Source organism: Equus przewalskii, chromosome 21 (genome assembly GCF_037783145.1).
Source record: "Equus przewalskii isolate Varuska chromosome 21, EquPr2, whole genome shotgun sequence".
Taxonomy (NCBI): Eukaryota; Metazoa; Chordata; class Mammalia; order Perissodactyla; family Equidae; genus Equus; species Equus przewalskii.
The window spans coordinates 5028681-5048126 of record NC_091851.1 but is presented as its reverse complement, the minus strand read 5'-3'; the positions used below and the strand labels follow the sequence as shown (position 1 = coordinate 5048126).

At 40.6% G+C, this 19446-nt stretch overlaps 2 protein-coding genes across 7 annotated transcripts in view; one reads left to right on the top strand and one right to left on the bottom strand.

Moving 5' to 3' along the window:
- Positions 1-1235: 1235 nt before the first annotated feature.
- CRNKL1 (crooked neck pre-mRNA splicing factor 1) lies at positions 1236-18526 on the bottom strand. Its single transcript, XM_008539941.2, has 14 exons — positions 18325-18526; positions 16239-16391; positions 15308-15399; positions 14344-14502; positions 13710-13876; positions 11328-11506; positions 9986-10156; positions 8881-9072; positions 8073-8132; positions 6228-6308; positions 5257-5496; positions 3676-3777; positions 2974-3222; positions 1236-2017 (listed from the first exon to the last, which is right to left on the bottom strand). Exons 1-14 carry the CDS (start codon positions 18373-18375, stop codon positions 1850-1852), a joined length of 2064 nt encoding a protein of 687 aa, XP_008538163.1. The 5' UTR covers positions 18376-18526; the 3' UTR covers positions 1236-1849.
- CFAP61 (cilia and flagella associated protein 61) overlaps positions 18519-19446 on the top strand; it is a 294720-nt gene continuing 293792 nt past the window's right edge. For all 6 annotated transcript variants that reach the window (XR_011530921.1, XM_070588742.1, XM_070588743.1 and 3 more), the window contains exon 1: positions 18519-18613. The gene's annotated coding sequence lies outside the window, so the exon portion shown is untranslated. The remainder of the gene's footprint in view (positions 18614-19446) is intronic.

Below are 19446 nucleotides of genomic sequence, written 5' to 3'. Positions count from 1 at the left end.
TCTCCCGTGAGAGAATTTCATACATTTCACATTGGCACTTGCCAGAAAGTCTCACTAGTTTACCTTGGGAACATGATCACTAATTTTTTTCTAATGCATACATGCAACATAAACAGAATTCTAGGAAGACTCTGATTAGTCACCTGTAATCAGCATTTTGACCTGTTTTCAACTCACCCCTCAATTCTGCATGCTTAATCAAAGGATATTAAAATCACAAATGTTCCTCCTCATTGACTAGACAGACCTCAGCACGCAGCAGTCAGAACCCGACACCCCAGCAGCTGACACCAATGCAGTGACTAAAGCAGTGAGGCTGAGAACAGGGTGGCATTTATCCTATTACTCCTATTTTATCCTGTCCTCGAACACTGGTGTTTTCAAGATGCAATTTAGCAACATGTTACTCCCTTGGGTGAGCAATACATTTGCAAATTTAGTAATAAATCTGCCCAATGAAATTTGCAAATAATAAGTTTGCTAATCGTCCTTATAGGTGAAAAACATTCTTGATGATATACTGTTGTAGTCAAATGGCTTGGGCAATGAACAAAGCAAGAAAAGACGGGCTTGAGAAATACAGGACAGGTTAAAGGAAACAATCTTTAAGGAAAATATTTTTTGCTTGAGACTGAGCAATGTATCAGCAAATATGTTATTGTTCTTGTGCTATTTAAGTTTCATCATTTAGCACATAGTTACCTTAGGGGTTTTTCACGTTCTAAACCAAGGGTAAGTTTAATGTGTCAGGTGTTAGACGCAGTCATTTTCTACTGTACCACACTGGGAGATACCAGTACTCTAGGTAGAAATGATTCCCTCGTCCAGTAAGTTTGGGAAACATGCCAGCGTCGTTACTAGGAATTCACAATATTACAGTAGCATATCAAAGGCTCTGAGAAGCCTATAGAGATTTGATTGATTGACAAGGCTTAATTAACCCTTAATCTAGAGTTTCCCAAACTTATTTGAGCACAGGACATCGTTCTTCACACATTACTGTTCTTTAAACAAGCCACTACAGAGCTCAAACAGTTGGGGAAACTGACTAGCATAACTGAAATTTGGCTAAAATGTTCTTGGTAAAAAGACCTTGTTCAGAAATACAGTAACTAAATTATTTTATAACTAATGTATTGAAAAACAATACAAATGGCCACTAGTAAGAAGGCAAGGTTATTTATAAGTAAAGTAAGCATATTCAATTCTATAAGGAATGAACATATTTAAGAAAGTGGCTGAGAATGAACGTTTTATTGAGCACTTACTATGCACCAGGTACATTCCTTTTCTAATTTAATCTTCAAAATGAGTTGGCAAAGTATTAGCTCATTTAATGAGTGAAGAAACTGAAAATAAAGGTTAAGTTCGATATCACTATGTGGTGGAGCTGGAATGGAACTCAAATCACTGAAGACATGAAAAAGTTACGGGTTTCAGATAGATGCATAAAATTTTTATGAAGAAGACAGGCATGAGAAAACTACCCCTTAAAAGTTACTGTAGAATGTAACTTCAAAACTTCTGGAAAAAAATTCTTCCAAAAGTCTGCAGTTCCATCTAAAATAGATGCTAAGCATTACCTTAATTAGATTTCCCAATGCATGAGGTGGACAAAAAAATGTTTGGACTCAGATAAAGAAATCCAGCAGTTAAAAAAATTCCTTTACTTCCAAGCCCCCATCCTTAACTAACCCAAGTGCATTTTAAAAATAATTCAAAAAGTAGCTATCAAAGAGTCCAATCCATTCGTTCTTCGTGGAATATACAAAAACTTACAGGAGTCAAAAGAGTTCCAAACTATTAATTTATAAAAATAGTAAGACATGTATCCATGTGAACAAGGAGGTCAGGATCCACTCTCGTCGATGTCCTTATCTGGGTCTTGCTCGGCAGCCTCTTTTTCCTGTTGCTGTTTCTTCCAGAGTTTGGCCATGGCCAGGAGCTTGAGGTTGGGTTGGTTGGCAGCATCTTCCGGAAAGATGTAATCATAGTATTCTTCCCAGCCTGCATCAGACTACAGAAAAAAAGTAAAACAATTAAAAGATACCTTAACACAAGGCTGAAATAGTCACATTACAGTTACTTTAAAGTGGAGAATTTTCACTGAGAAACCTAGAGTTCAAATTCAACTTAGCTTCACTTTACAAAACAACATAAAAGTCTACTACAGAAAAAACAAGGGCTGGGCCCTGAGGATTGGGACTAAATAAGTAGCTGGTGGATTGCTGTTGCTGCAAGTGTAGCTCACTACAGCTAAAAACCTGGTGGAAAAAATTCTAAAAATCTAAGCACAGCTCCCTATAGTCAACCAAGAAGACACTCAGTGTTTCCAACTCCATCTTGCAGTCTTATGTTTAAGATTTTAAATTTTTAAAGATTTATTTAATACTTATCCAGTAGCAAAAGCCATAAATCTGTGTATTATTATTCTGACTCCCTGCCCTCACATCCCTACCTCCAGTCAGTCACTGATGTCACTTCCTAAAGATCACTCTAGTTCCAGCTTCCACCACCACTTGCTTCGCTTCCAACAGCCTCCCCACAGGTCCTCCTAGCCCTAAGTCCACCTGCAGGAGACGCCAATGACTGGGTCACGTCATTTCGTGCCTAAGAGCCTTCCTATTGCCTACAAAGCCTTCTCTGGATTGACTCCTACCTAAAAGTTGAGTTTCATTTTCTTCCATCCTGACTTCCTGCTTAATGCTCCAGAAACATCAAACTTCATGCAGTTCCTGGAATCAGGCACCACTAAGAAGCCTTTGCCAACCCCCTCCCATTCTCCACCCCCGGCTGGACTATACACCCTGCTCTGTGTATCCACAGGAGCCAGACTGCAACTGTGTCCTACTCCAGGCTGTCTACTCCCATTCTCAGATTGTACATATGCCACTGAAAAGGACAAATTTCAAAGGTGGATGCATTTCTGCTCATTTGACATGAGATGACCAGCTCCAGGGGCTCAGTTCTTACGCCATCATCAGCCTGGACCTTTCTTCTCTTCTTGACTTTCTCTGGCATGAGTTTGTCCACTCTCTCCTTATCTGATACTGTTCCAAATTCATCTTCAAAGTTTCGCCAAGATTCCAGCAGCATAAGTCTCTCTTCCTTTTCTTCACAGTTTCGCATGGTTTTGTTAGCCTCTTCATAAATTTGTCTGCATTTAGCCAAACTTCCTTCTTTCCCTGAAGACAACTCAAACTGAGCAAAACTGATCCACACCTTGAAAAAAAATTATTAGAGAACCAAATTAACCAAGTCACCCAGAAGATAATATTGTAATAATAATAAAGCTAATTTCTTGCTAATGGCATCTGAACATACTCATGTGTTCACTTCTAGTATTCCAAAGAATATAACATATTGACTATATGCTTTAATATAGTAACGTTGAAGCAGTCTGTTTCTATATCCAATTAGGTGTCTGAAATCCTTAAAAGAGTTTAACTTTTTATTCCATCCTGTGATATCCAAGTTATTGACATGCAGTATAAATATTGACCTGATATAAGCTTAATATTCCAAAGTCCTCTAGACTCACAAGTTCTCTTTAAAAACAAGCAAGTTACTTAAAATAAATATATTTTAGAAAACACTTAAAATATAGAAATACGATACTTCTTCAGAACTGCTGATTCAAGCAAAATCAAAGATAATCTACAAGGCACCGGATACCTTGACATGTTGTGTCCGTTGAAGCAATCGTCGGTAAAGATTTCGTGTTCTTTCAGTTTCTTCCTGCTCAATTTCAAAATCAATATATGATTTCCAAAGCACCTAAAAAAGATAACTTAATAGTCAGTCTAGACATTTAAAAAGCAACATGCCCCTACCCAAAGCACAGCTGTACCACCACTCCAACCCTGGACATCCAGGAACCTAGGACTTTTGTCAACAGTTAAGAAACAGATGGTATGTGGATAAAATAAATACTGGCATTTATAAGCTGGCCAAAACTTGACTAGAGTTCTAGATTATGAGAAAAAAGACCTTGGATTTATTTTCGGATTCTCTTTTGGAGTTTTTCAAATGCTAGACTTAAGAAAAGCACAGGGGCCGGCCCCATGGCTCAGTGCTTAGGTTCCTGCTCTCTACTTCAGCGGCCCAGGCTTTCACCGGTTTGGATCCTGCACGTGGACATGGCACCACTCATCAGGTTGTGTTGAGGCGGCGTCCCATACAGACAACCAGAGGCACTCACAACTAGGATATACAACTATGTACTGGGGGGCTTTGGGGAGAAGAAGAAAAGAAAAAAAGAAGATTGGCAACAGATGTTAACTCAGGTGCCAATCTTTAAAAAAAAGAGCTGAGAAACTTGCCAAGTCTCCCAGGCACCATCATGATCCTGCCACATACAAATGAACTTGTGGGGAGAAAGCAGGCCTTTGATAGCAGTATATACTGCTTTAATTGCCACTGTAAATTTGTTGATATGTTTGAATTCAACTCATAAGGCATTCAATACTTGCTAGGTACAGCCAGTTGGGCCACAAGGATGAGTAAGATGTGGCCCAGACGTCTGGGAGCTGGGAGGCTGTGAGGAGCTGAGGCCAAGTGATGGAACCAGCAGCGCATAAAGCCCTGCCCTAATACAATCAGTGGGGCCTGGTGAACCATTAAACGCAGGGTCATACTGGTGCGAGATTAACAAAACGGCCTAGTGATTTTAGCGGTTCCCGAGAGATTCAAAGTGGCCCTAGCTGTGGTTTGGTGCCACCTTGTGGCTCAAGCTTAAATACTGAAGGGATGATTTTGGGTCCTGTGGCAGGCCAGGACTTTCAGGACAGTGGCAGCAGTAATTCCAGAACATCCTGGTTAATTAGAGCCTCTTTCGCTGGCCCAACCTGGGCAAAAGTGTGCCAGGAGAATCCAGGGCTGTGCAGGCTCAGCCTCCATCTCCCTTGTTCTCCACATGCAGTTGCCTGCTGTCTGTGTCCTTGATGAGCCTTCCCTATGCCATCCCCTCTAGCCTTCTGTTTGAGACAGGGAGGAAGAGAGCCAATCACCCACCCATTATATCCCAGTTCATCCTCGGGGTCATAATGGGGCTTTGCTGTGCTCTGGGATCCAACTAGAGGGCTGCTGCCCCACCTTTTCTGTCTCCAAAACAGAAGAGTCCTAACCTCAGTGGAAGAGTCTGTAGGTTAGTTACATCATCGCTATGCCCTAAAATGCACACACATTTTGACTGTCATCTAAAGTCATACTAGAGAAGTGTCTGAAACAAAATTATATTCAGCTTGAGATCCTCACCTCTGGCATGTCCAAGCGTGGCTGACTGATGGCTAATTCATAGATTGCCCGGGCTCTCTCAATGTCACCAAGGATTGTCTCTAATTCCGCAAATTTAATCCAAGAAGTACAATTTTCAGGTCCAAATTCCAGGAACTTTTCATAAAGCTTCCGGCATCTGTCAAATTCTCGAAGCTGTAGCTCCAATTCGATGTAACCTTTAAATAACTTGTTCTTTGGACATTTGCCTATGGAAGTTCCCTGGAAAAGAAAATGATTGACTGCTGTGATGCCTTAGTGGGTTCGACTTGTGCACAGATATCGTCGACCTGTCCTAGAAGCTGTTCTCTGCTGAGCAAGAACCTTGGAGAGTCAGCATGGCAAGCGGCTCTCTCCCTCTGTGGTTTCACTGTTCATGATGGCTCCTGACAGAAGGCCAAAGGAAACTCTAATTCAGTCAGTGGTCAAGAGGGCCTGTGCCCACTGGTGCCTGTGTTTCAGAATTGTTTGGACAACTATTTTGGATTTTTAATTTCTCAAGATCTCCAATATGGATACCAGATGTATAAAATCTCCTATGAGTAAAAAGGTAATCAAAGAATAAACTCTGCCTTGCTGTCCACAGCCAGGGCAAGAGTAGCTTATCAGGACAAAAGCATTTAAACACAGTATTTGACCCTATTAAGAAATTTTAGAACAATTATTAAGAGGGAGGTGCATTTAATACATCAAAAATTTTTAACAGGATCAGACTTCTAAAGATCAAAGACCTAATCTGACCTAAGATAAAATTTCCAATGTTGAAACAGAATAATTTAAGCGTTATCACCCAATCCTTCTTCAAAGGCCATGTGTTTTCTAACATATCTCAGGTTATAAAGGCATGGTATTTCTGTTGTCTCTTAGTAGAAATTGTACAACTTGTAAGCACAAAGATGTCCATTTCCTTCTCCTGGAACTTAACGATGCATCTCGATCCTTTCTTTACTTACCAAAGCTCTTCTGGCAAATGGTAAATTTTTCTGTCTTATTTCAAATTGTGCATATAGTAACCACATTTTGGCAAATGTGAACTAGAAAACAAAAGCACAAAAACATCTAGCTTAAGAGACTCATTTAAATTAAATTAAATTAAGTTTAAATTAACAAAAGCCACAGGCAATTAGATTTCCCTAAAACTTCAGAGCTAGGACAGATATATTTTCTCATTTATGAGCAAAGGTGATGATATTTATTTCATAAAAGTTAAAACAGTAAAACAGATACTTTATTGTATTGTATGGCCCTGCAGCCCCTACTCAGAACTGGCTTTGTTTTGTGGGTATGTTTGTCAGCGGGCAAGACCATGCCACCTCTCTTCTAGAAGGTAACTTGGTCAACATTGCTACTTGTTTCTCTGCTGGGAAATATGGCAGAGATCACATCACAACCATTTCCAGAACACGCATGTGTTCACTCATGCATGCATCCATTCACTCAGTGACCAAGAAACACCTGTTTTTGTTTCCTGTACACACTGTGTGCCCTCTGGATGTGTGTCTTCCTCCTCCTACTCAGTCTATTCCAATTACTCATCCTCCTCTGAGTTTCTACATTATTATCTGTGTTATTCATTTGTCACAACACAGGTTGTCGTCTCAACTACACTGTAAGCTGTCTTCACAGGCAAAGAGCACATCTCGTTCTTATTTATGTTTTCCATAGTGCCTAGCACAGGGAAATATTCCCACAAAGAGTGCTGAGAGTGACGTCAGCATCACGGCAGAGTAAGCAGCACTCTTTGTCCCCTCTTAGTTACGACCAAATGGATGTCCATTAACTAAGAGAGGATTCCCTACACAGCACAAGAGGATGCCTGAGAGAGCCATGCAGCTCTACGTCTGAAGGTGGGTGGACTGGATCCCCAGAGAAGTAGTGGAACTAGGGGAGTGGGCCCCTCCCTCTCACAGGCCAAAGTGATCCAGGACATGGATCCTCACACAGCAGTCAGTGCAAATCAAAACTACAATGAGATATCACTTTACACCCACCAGAATGGCTATAATTAACAAGACAAAAAATAACAAATGTTGGAGACGATGTGGAGAAAAGAGAACCCTCATACACTGGTGGTGGGAATGCAGACTGGTGGGGCCACTATGGAAAACAGTGTGGCGATTTCTCAAAAAATTAAAAATAGAAATGCCATATGACCCAACCATCCCACTACTGGGAATATATCCAAAGAACTTGAAATCAACAATCCAAAGAGACTTATGTACCCATATGTTCACTACAGCATTATTCACAATAGCCAAGACATGGAAGCAACCCAGGTGCCCATCAATGGATGAATGGATAAAGAAGATGTGGTATATATATACACTGGAACACTACTCAGTCGTAAAAAAGACAAAATTGTGCCATTTCTGACAACATGTATGGACCTTGAGGGTATTACGCTAAGTGAAATAAGCCAGACAGAGAAAGATAAACACTACATAATTTCACTCATATGTGGAAGATACAGAAACACATGGATAAAGAGAACAGATTAGTGGTTACCAGAGGGGAAAAGGCTTGGGGGAAGGTGACAGGGGTAAAGGGGCACATATGTATTGTGACGGATAAAACCTAGACTACTGGCGGTCAGCACGATGCAGTCTATACAGAAGCAGATATACAATAACATATACCTGAAACTTACACAATGTTATAAGCCAATATGCTTATTAACATTTAAAAAAAAAATTTAAAAAACAATTAAAAAAATATATATATTATTTTACTGAATTATTTCACAAGTACAGAAGCAGGATTTTGACATGTTTGGAACAGAACACTTAGAGAAAATGTACCTTTTTATGAGGAATTAGTTCCAAAGAGGCTTGATACACCTGTCTTGTCCTCTCAGGATCCTGTATTAGGATAAGAAATTTTCACAAAATACTGAAATCTGTTGCTAATACTAATTTTACTGGTTACTAATTTTACTAATACTGGTAAAAAGGTGCACCCCCAACATTGAATATGTTTTCATAAGTTGCTATTTTCAAACCCTGATTTCATTTATGATCAAAAGTGTGAACTACCTTGGCCATCAAATTTTGGTTTAAGAATCACCAACAATATAGCCATCAAACTTTGAGAGCTTCCGTGTGGAAAGGCTTTTTTGCCTGATAGCAGAAAGAAACAAAGATGTTTTATGGTCTCAGATCAACAGCAGAGCTTATTAGAGAACCCATCAACATTAATTTATACACAACCAAATTCTGAAAATTCCACTGGATCTTTACCAAAGTGAAAATGTGCAACCTAGATGTGATCCCTATTTACAAGAAAACCCAGGAAACCAAACATAATTAAACTAAGGGCTGGTTCATTGTTCCCTTCAAGTTCCAAGTGATAATCTTGTTGTGCCTCAAAGTTTAAAAACCAAAATACAACCAAATAAAAAAACACCTCACCCGTGCCTACAACAGGTACAGAGTTTAAAATGTTGTGGAGAGAATATATAACTGTATGGCTGACAGAGGCCTATAAGAATCTAAAACTAAATTCCTCTGTTTCAAGGATTGTAAATATCAGTTACTACCGACACCAGCTGAGCTGTAAGCGCATGGGTAAGGAAACCATTAACGGATGACACGTAATTCCATTTTTCACCTTTGCCTCCAGTTCTTCATAGAGTGCATAGTTGACCCACAGATAGATGTAGCGCTTCCAGTGCCTCTTCTCCTGAATGGGTGGGACATTGGCAATGGCTCTTTCATAGACTTCTCGCACTGTTTCTGCTTCTGCATCACTTTCCACCAAACGCAAGTAATCAAACCACGCGTCATAATTGTGTGGATTAGCCTAGAAAGACAGTAAGTTTAATAAATAAAAACAAAACCAAGAGCTACACTTGCTGGACTATGTGAGCTGAAAGAAGGCACCAGATTAACTTTCTATTTTTTAGCAACTTTTTTCTCCAGATTTTACCTGCTATCTTACTTTAAAAATACCATCCCCGAGATTTTATAAATAGAAAAGAATAAGGAACATAGAGGACAGATTATTAAAGTGTTCCACAGCAAGACCCCTCTCACCACTACTCCCAAAATAATTACTCAATAATTGGATGCCTATTTTTATAAATGTATTTGTTTATATAAGTGACTACATATCATTATGTCTAGATTTAAAATTACAATGGAAATATTACGATGCTCACAACTGTGGCATCTGCCTTTTCAATTAATAGTAATTTATCTTGAATATATCCTGCTGGCCTCATTTAATATCTGACTTAGTCCTCTCTTTGGGAGATATCTTGAAAATGCTACTATCTTTGAATTCAAATAAAAATAGTACATTACAGACAAAGAAATGAGAATAGAATTATATCCATGATACCTCTTTCATTCAAGCAGTTAAGCTAAAAAGTAATATATAAAAACTTTTTTTGGATCAATCTCTGATGCTTCCATCTTGTTTCAAAAATGAGCTCAAACGGATTTGAGATTTTTTTGCTCAAGTTCTACAGCACACAATCAGCAATCAAAGCTACTTTCCACACGTGAGTGGCAGAGCAAATCCAAGTGGTGCTTGCTGTTTCTATCAGCCTCTTTATTCCTACCTGTCTGGAATAGCTGCCAATTTATTGCAGAAACATATCAAGACCGTAATCACTGGTAGGCTTAACGTGCTATTATTCATTTTATTGTAGCTAGTATTGGGCGGCACATGTCAGTTACTTGCAGAGTTAAGCATCTACCCCAGCACTCACCTTCACTTCTTCTTCATACTGGAATCTCCGTTTGCTCACGATGATGTCTTCAATGCCCCGCCTATCACCAAACTTCTTCTCAAAGATGGTATAATTTTTAAAGAGTTCTTGGGCCTCCTGTTTTGAAATTCTATCCAGGGCATACTTGTAGATCACTCGTACCCTTTCAAACTAAGAGGACAGGATGGTTATCAGCCATAACACAATATTCTCATTCTAGTGACAACTAGCACAGTAATTATGACATAAAATGTCACTTGTAACTTAGATTTTAAGTTCTCAGAACGTCCAAAGTAAGATTTTTCTTCTTTTTGCTGAGGTAATTCAGTCAGGATGGACTGACACTCTCCTTTGAGCTCTACATTTAATAAGGTCTACCTACCACTGCCAATTAGATGTCGCCTATGCAGCTCAGACTAAATGGTCTCAACTGAGCTCCTCTATCTCCCCACCAAACCCGAGCCTTTCCCAGTCTTCCTAATCCTGGCAAGCAACTCCTACCATCATGCACTTGCGCCAGCCAAACTCTCCAGGAGTCCTGCTTGATTTTCTGCTTTCCTCATTCCCCACATTCACTGCTTCAACAAGCCCTGCCATTTCTACCTTCCTTCACTTCTCCCCATCCCCCTGCCCACCTACCTCCATTTCCTTCGTGGACCATTTCAAAAATGTCCTCACTTTTGCCACCCTCCCCCTAATACAATCTCCATGAATTAGCGAGATGCTCTCCTTACAATATAAACTATATCCTACCACTCCCCTGCTTAAAACCCCCCCCCAATACTTCCCACCAGCCTTAGGACAGAATCTGAGCTCCCTACTGTGACCTATGCAAGACCCTGCATTCAGATCTCAGCCTACCTCTCTCAATTCTACGTTATCTGAGCTGCTTTAAGGGATTATTTTCCATATATGCTATGAAAGAAAAGAACTGACTTATTTGTGGGACAATCGCTGTTTTCATTTCAAACTCTGCTCTCCGTTCTGAGGGCTCTGGGCTTTGTGTTTCCAAATTTATTACCTGTAAAGTCCTTTAATCAGGATAGTAAGCGACTAACTCTCAGTTTATAGACAATATTCTCACTCTACATTTAAAGGCTTAATTTTCAAGCCAAGCACAACAAACTTAAGACAGTTACAATATAATCTATAATCACTCAGCTCCCAATCTGCAGCTTAGCACAAATGTATGCTGTTTTCTTTGAGAAATCATATTCTTGCATTTTGAAAACATTTTCTCCAAGGATAAGTAAATAAGAACATGGAAATAAACTCCATGTACAAAGAAGTAACCTTTTCTAAGCTGTTGTGCAACATAATCAAGTTATTTAAGTTTACTTACTTCTTTCTGATTTTCTTCAAATTTGGCAAAGGCAACATAAAGGTGTTCATCCATATGTTCATCTCCAAAGAATTCGACAGCTCTCTCGTACACTTTCCGTGCATGGGCAAAATAACCATGTTTTTCTTCAAAGCGGGCATATTTGATCCAGTTCTTCACATCAGGATGCACGAGAACAAGTGCAGGGGAATAAAGGAAATACCAGGCAAGGCAACATGGCTTCACAAAAACCCCAAATCCAAACCAAAACCCCCAACCACACAAACTCTGATGATGGGGTGATATAACACGTACAACGGCGGAGAACCACTAACCTGTGACCTCCGTGAGGGGCCACGTCTTCCTCCAGGGCTCCTTCAATATTTTAGCAGGGGTACAAAAGGAGTCTGGAGCCATCAAAAAGCTGAACTCTGGTTACCAGCCATGTGATTTGGACAAGTCATCTAACTTGTCTAAGCCTCAGTTTTATCATGTGTAAACAGAGAAAAATAATACCCACCACACCGGATGACTGCCGCCTTTAAATGAGGACATGTATGTAAGGTTCTTAGCAGTTTCTGGCCAAGAGAATGTGCCCAATTCAGGGCACCTTTTATAGTACATGTTCAAGAACATTAATATTTGAATTAATGATTAAGAAAAAAACAAGTCACAAAAAGAAAACTGCTAACTAGAGCCAAAAGAGAAAGTTCTGAATTACCATTTTATTTCTTAATAGGATATATCTATTTTTAATTTACTCTCTTTGAGGAAATCATTAATTTTTTTTTTTTTAAAGATTGGCACCTGAGCTAACAACTGTTGCCAATCTTTTTTTTCCCTGCTTTTTCTCCCCAACCACCCCCCCCCAGTAGATAATTGTATATTTTAGTTGTAGGTCCTTCTAGTTGTGACATGTGGGACACCACCTCAGCACGGCCTGGGGAGCAGTGCCATGTCCACGTGCAGGATCTGAACCAGCGAAACCCTGGGCCACAGAAGCAGAGCACACAAACTTAACCACTCAGCCACAGGGCTGACCCCTAATTTCTAAAGTAGTAATACATTCAAATATGACAGCAATGTTAAGAGCTTTGGCTCTGAAGTTGTTACTGGGTGCCATCTCCATCACCACCTGAGAGACCCCCGTCAAGCTACTTAATCTCGCATGCCTCAGTTTCCTCATCTGTAGAATGGAATAGTCCCTGCATGACAGGGTGTCATTAGGATTAAATGAAAATATTTGTAAAGTGCTTAGAACAATGCCTGACACACAGCAAGTGCTAGAAAAGCTTTTGTTAAACTAATAATATTAAAATGAGTAGAGGTAATTAAGATCTTAAAATTGCATAATAAAGTTGCTTCTCATTATTTGTGGTAGTTATGTTCTATGAAGTCACTATGACCACTTAATCAGCAAACAGTGAGCCCTGCTCCTGGGGGAAATATGTATAAATACACATATCTCATACAGATTAACATCTCAAAGCCTAAAAACAACCAATTCTTAGACTCTACTTTCTTTATTTTATAAAAGATAAAACAAGGTTCAGAGTTTTAAGTGACTTGCCTGAGGCCACCCACTAACCGGTGCCAGAGAAGGGGTTCAAACCCATGCAAGTGGCCCCAGAGTGACTACACTGCACTGCACCATCCCGTCTCCATCCTCTGGCCACCTCTGTATGCAAGTAGAGACAAGAAGGCAGAGGGTCACCTTGTTTGTCCCTAGCTGGGACCATGTGCCTCGGGTGACTCAAATTTTTCATCACTCTGTGTTCGTCTGCAAATGACTACAAATGTGCCACAGATATCGATTTTAGGGTTACAAATAAATTTTAGCGAGTAGGAGAATTTACAAGTATGGAAACAGCGAATAATGAGGACTGACTACTTCAGCTGCTAAGAGTGCTTTCATGCAATATCATCTAATGTTCACAATCGGCCCACAGTAGGAATTTTTATTCTCATTTTGCAGATGAGGACACCAAAGCTCAGATGAGTTAACTGACTTGTTGGGGTCACACAGCTAGTAAACAGTAAACCTCTGGACAGACTCCAGTAATGGTGCTAAGGACCAACTTAAACCCTAGAAAAGTAGGACAGGCTACAGCAGCTAGGGCCTTAGTATGTCATTTTCTACAAGGTACCACAGCATTAGTCCCAAAATATAAACAAATCCAGGCTCACTGAAAAAACTCAAACAATTACCCAAACCACAAACTTTTATTCTGACCAACCTACATCCCTAGAAAATACATACGTAGCTTATGATGCAGATGAAACTTGCATCTTGGACTTCTAGGCCAACATTAACGACTGTGTGTCCTGACCAGGAGGACACCTCCAGGGGAGGAGCAGCACACAAGACAGTTACGGCATCACTCAGACCTCACCAAAGGATATAGCGTTCATAAATGGTGCGGGCCCGATCCACCTCCTTGTATCGCAGCTCAAAATTGATGTAGGAGTGCCAGGCTTGCTCCTCAGGCTGCCATTCCATCCAGCGCTCAAACACCTGCCGGGCGCCAGCAATGTTTCCCAACATCTCCTCCATGTACGTGTACTTGTACCTTTAACAAAACCACCCGAAAATATCCGTCGTCACAGTCAAAATGACTTAGGGAGAAAATGCTCTCTGGCAATTTCTAGTTCTACTTTGTTAAAAGTGAAGAATATTTAACACTTTGTCTTCCCTAAAGGTTATATTAAATGTGTATTCTTACTAAAAGATAAATCTGAAAAGGACGAAAAATTGGAAAAAACATATTTTTCTTAAAAATTGCTTTTAGTTCAACAAGCAGTTTCTTATGCAGAGAAGACTGCAATCAAAATTTTAGTTTTGATTACAGAGCTATTATACATTGTAATTATGACCTAATAGACTATAAAACAAAAAAAAGTACTTATAGTAGGTTTCAAGAAAAAGGAAGATATAAAATTAAATACATACAATTACAACTAGGTAAATAAAATAAATAACATGAATGTGGATCTTTCCTAGTCTACAAAACGCCGTTTCATTAGATCAGAAACTTACCAGAACTGGTTGACCCGAGGCAGAGTTGTTATGGCCCGGTCCCAGATATTTCGGGCATGGTTGACCTGACGATTCTTCATTTCCATTTCGGCATATTTCAGCCAGAGTGTAATATTTCGATAGTCCACATCTAAAGCACGTTCGTATATGGATCGAGCCCTTAAGAAGCAAGATTTGGAGGGTATCAAAAGCAGTACATACAACACATGTAGCAACCATCTGTAGTGCCCTGCTATTTTACCAGTGTCTACCACAAGCCAGGTTCTGGCCAGAAAAAGGTGAAAAGATGTGATATTCCCAGGAACCTTACAAAGCCTTAGAGAAAGAGAGACATGCATGTAATTACAATGCAATGTGATAAATGTTATAGGCAAGATTTGTATAAGGAAGCAGAGGGGAAGAAATAAAAAGATCTGGTGGAAAAGGCTAAGCAGTGGGTAACTCCAGAATTAAGAACTTGAGGAAAGACCAGAGTCCAAGGTGGGTGGGGAGGGGTGCTCATTCCAGGCAGAGAGAATAGCCAAATGTCACAGTAAGGAGACATGAGTGGCAAGTACGCAGGCACAGTAGGGGCAAGGGGTATGCTAGGAGAATGCAGAAAGGCTGGACAACAGGAAAGGCCAGGTTGTGATTTTTACCTTGTTGGTCATTGGTTTTCAGCAGAACGATTTTTATTAAAAAAAATTCCAATAGACAGAAAGCAGATGAAACTGCACTTCTCTGGCTGTAGAGTGTGCGTTAGTGGCGAGACCTGCCCACGGAGCCTCCTCTGCTGTTCCCTCCAGGACTAACCTACCACAGTGCCCCTGAGGCCCTTCAAAGGAACCCCAGAGTTTCACGAACAAACTGTGAAAATTACCACCAGAGGCACAATCTTCTACTCATGCTTTAACTTTTTTTATTTTTTTGTATCTGTTATCTTATGACATCTTTAAGTACAAAATTACATGCTCAGCAATTTTACCTTTGAATCTCTTTTAGACTCTCTTCCCATTGTGCGTATTTTATCCAGTTACTAATTACTGTCCTGTTTTTCCTTATGTTATCTTCAAAAGTCTGGCAGAAGGCAAAAGGGGTCAAATTAAAGGAAAATAATAAAAAATGACATCACCTTTGTCTATTAATCCTTGTACTAAAAAGGTTATTCATTTTGTTCTTATTTAAGAGAAATTACATCCTGGAATCCTTGAGAAATAAGAAACCCACTAAAGAAGGTTGCAATCACAGGTATTTCTTTAAACTCTTACAGGTAAACCAAGAGAAACACTTTAGATAAAAGAATTAGGATTGCTGACATTTTCTCTTATTGCCCATAACAAATAACTGACACTTTAATATACTCTACTTGTTCCCAATAAGAAAACGTTTTTGACTATTTACGTCCTCCCAGTAATGTCTCAGAATTTCCTACAGGAACTCACTGAGGATAACTAGTAAGTTGATACAATAGGATTAGTGGTTTAAAACAACCCTCCATTCTAGGGAGAGGAGCAGAGCTGTTCCCCACGTCTTCTCATGGCTCCTTCCCAGCTCTTAACTCTTAACCCAGAAAGTGGTACAGATAGCAGTACGTAATGCAGTCTCACTAAGTCCACCCCCTTTCTAGGTGTCAGTTGTTCCACCTGTTAAACTTCCACTCATCTTTGACTCAACATCAGAATTATGTCTCTGCTGGATTTAACTACTTCATACTTTAAAATAGACAACTCATGGCATATTTTATAAAGTTCAACAAAATGCAGTTATCTGGAAACCAGAAGTTATACTATTGATGTGGCTAGAGACACTAACCTTTTCTTATCTTATAGTCTCTCTAACCAATGAGGAACTTTTCAAACTTTGACCTATAAATTCTTAACAATATTAATAGACTGAAAGATATCACATTGACTGACCTTCCTTTTCCTTAGTTTGTAATCATTTAACTCTTCTTCATCTGTGATCTTCTGTTGAGGCGGAGGAGGGAGAAGCTCAAGTTCTCTCTCTTTAGCTTCCCTCAAGAGTTGTTCTGCAGTTATCTGTACCTCAGCCGGGGCTTTGTTTTTCACCTTTTTAGACAGAAGACATTTCTGGTTTTAGTAGATGATCTTCACACAAGGTTTAGGAAACAAACGCACATTTCTTAGGATGTGAATTTCATAAGTAATATTACAAGATGCCCTCTTTGTATGACATGTTCCCATTTCTCTATGAAACTAAATACAAAAAATATGTTTTCTATCTCATGCATGGTATTTATTACAAAGCCATAGGTAAAAGTCTTAAGTGACAAGGTAGCAAAAATAGCAAGTTTTCCCTTTTAGATTAGTATAATAATAAACTTTGAAGCGGCCTAGGTAAAATTCTCACCAGAGGTTCTGTTTTATCAAGATGTCTACCACTTCTTATCTAGCATCACACCATCTATTTACACGTTCTATTTACAACCTCTATGTCCCACGCGGATAACGGTAGTTGGTTTTTCATGGCATTTCAAGTCAAAGACAATATTCAGTAAGTATCCATCATTAGACCATAAGCTTCCTGAGGTCTTAGAGCTGTGCTGTCCAACACAGTAGCTGTGAGCTACATGTGGTGAATCCAAATTGAGATGGGCTGTAAGTGTAAAATATACACTGGATTTTGAAGACTTAGTTTGGAAAAAAAAGAATAAACTACCTAATTAAATTTTTTAATATTGATTACATGTTGAAATGACAATATCTTGGATACACTGAGTTAAATAAAATATATAATTAAAATTAATGTTACCTGTTTTGACTTTTTATTTATTCATTTTATTTATTTTTTTGAGGAAGATTAACCCTGAGCTAACATCTGCTGCCAATCCTCCTCTTTTTGCTGAGGAAGACTGGCCCTGAGCTAACATCCGTGCCCATCTTCCTCTACTTTATATGTGGGACGCCTGCCACAGCATGGCTTGCCAAGAGGTGCCAGGTCCACACCAGGGGTGTGACCGGCGAACTTGGGCCCCCAAAGCAGAACGTGTGAACTTAACTGCTGTGCCACTGGGCCAGCCCTGTTTTGACTTTTTAATGTAGCTATAAGAAAACCTAAAATTACATATGTGATTCACACTATGTTTCTATTGAGCCAGTGATGCCCAAAAAAGTTTATGCAATTGAATTATAAGAAACATTAATTATTTAATGCCGTGTGTAGAATGACAATGATGATGACAGCTCATATCTAATAAGTACTAAGTGCCAGACCCTGTGCTATGTGCTTTATATGCATTATCTCTGGGAGTCATCTAAATGAAGATGGAAAGGACAAACTCAAGAGAACCCTCTGGGATGGAGAAACAGACTGCAGGGAGAGTATCTGTAAAGCCTTGGGACAAAGCCTGTCACATATTAAGCACTCAGTAAGTACCAGCCACGGATGAAAATATCAGATCATATCAAATTTATTGTTTAATTAACCTAAATTATGCCCCCATATAACTCTTGTCATCTACTCTCATTCCGTCCACTCTCAGCCGGGCTAACTCCTCCTATTCAGCCTTCTCGGATCAGCGTAAACACCACTTCCTCAGCAGTTTACTCTGGAGACCGCCACACAAAACTCTCACAATTCCACGGCGTACTCTACTTTGCCTCAGTAGCACTTGGCAAGGTTGCAATTTTACACTTACTCGCGCCTTAACTTTAAGTACCACTCGTCGCCCGCCTTCGAGCGCAGCTCCCCAGAGCCGAGCGCACTGCCCGGCTGTTAATCTTTGCTGAATGACCCCAATCCTCCGTCCGCAAACACACCTCCCCAGAACGAAGGCCACAGCGACACAGGTTGTGTTCCGTGGTGAAAAGAGCCTGCGCCCCACCACCGGCTGACGCTGCCTCTTCTTCTACACCTCTGCCCCGCACCGCTGGGTGGGCCTGCATCCGGGACAACACTCTCCAGCCCCCGGCACCATGGAAGCCCCTCTCAGGCAAGCCCCTCTCCCAGTTTCCTGCCACAAGGTCCCTCGCTACTGCCTACCTTGGCCACTTTGGGAATCCTCTGCTTCCCAGCCGCGGTGGAGGCCGCCATGGCTGCAGCAGCAACCTGCCCGAAGCCTGGACCCCAGAAATCGGCCCCGCAGGCTCACGAAGACTCCAAAGCTTCCTCACAACAAGCGGGATCCCGGAACCGGAAGCGGAACTGGCTCGGGTGACCTTTGACCGCTCGCACGCGCCGTGACGGAGGCAGCGTCGTTTCCATGGTAACCAGGCTGCGCGTCCTCCTTGGTGGCGAGCGTGGAGGATTGTGTCCTGGAGTTGCGGCTGAGGTGGGTAACGCTGGCCTGCCCTGCAGGGACATGGTTATTGAGTCCAGGGCGTCAGGGGAGCGTCGCCAGTCTGCGGGAGTGTGATGCCCGTGCGAGGACGGGTGGATCTGTCGAGCTGTGGCGCCCAGCAAGGGGAATAGGAACCAAGCTCCGGACCGGATGCTCGAGGGCGGGGGGAGAGAGAGGCCAGAAAACTACCATTCCCAGGATGCTAAGGGGCGAGCTGCAACGCTCTGAGGCAGCCCGGCTCCGCGTTGCATTTCAGGGTTTGCAGTCTCTGAGGTCCACGCTCGTTCGTTTCTTGACAGCTCTGCTCAAATAATTAACTCTAAGGCTTGTGATTAAAAATAACTGAAGGTATTTTAAAGCCAGGTAATAGAAAAAAATAAAATTAAATCAGCAGAGTACTAGCAAACCAGCCAGACTTGTAGTCAGATAAACAGATGTTTAAATTCTCTGAGTGTGCCTTAAATATATAAATTCTCTTGGCCTCAGTGTCCTTAACTATAAGACGAGGGTGATAATACCTATTTCACCAGGATTAAAGAGAAAATCTATGTAAAGCACTCAGTAAATGTAAGCTGGAGTAATTCTTGACCTGCCTTCAAAAACAGAAAAATTAATTATGTGCAAGCAAATGGTTGAAAGAGAAAAAAGTCTTTATTTTTTAGAGCAGTTTCAGGTTCACAGCAAAACTGAGTGAAAACTTCCAAGAATTTCTATTTCCCACCCCCCCGAACCCCACCCCCTACCTCCCACAGCATCACCACTATCAAACATTTGTTATAGTTGATAAAGCTACATTGACACATCATTATCACCCAGTTCATAGT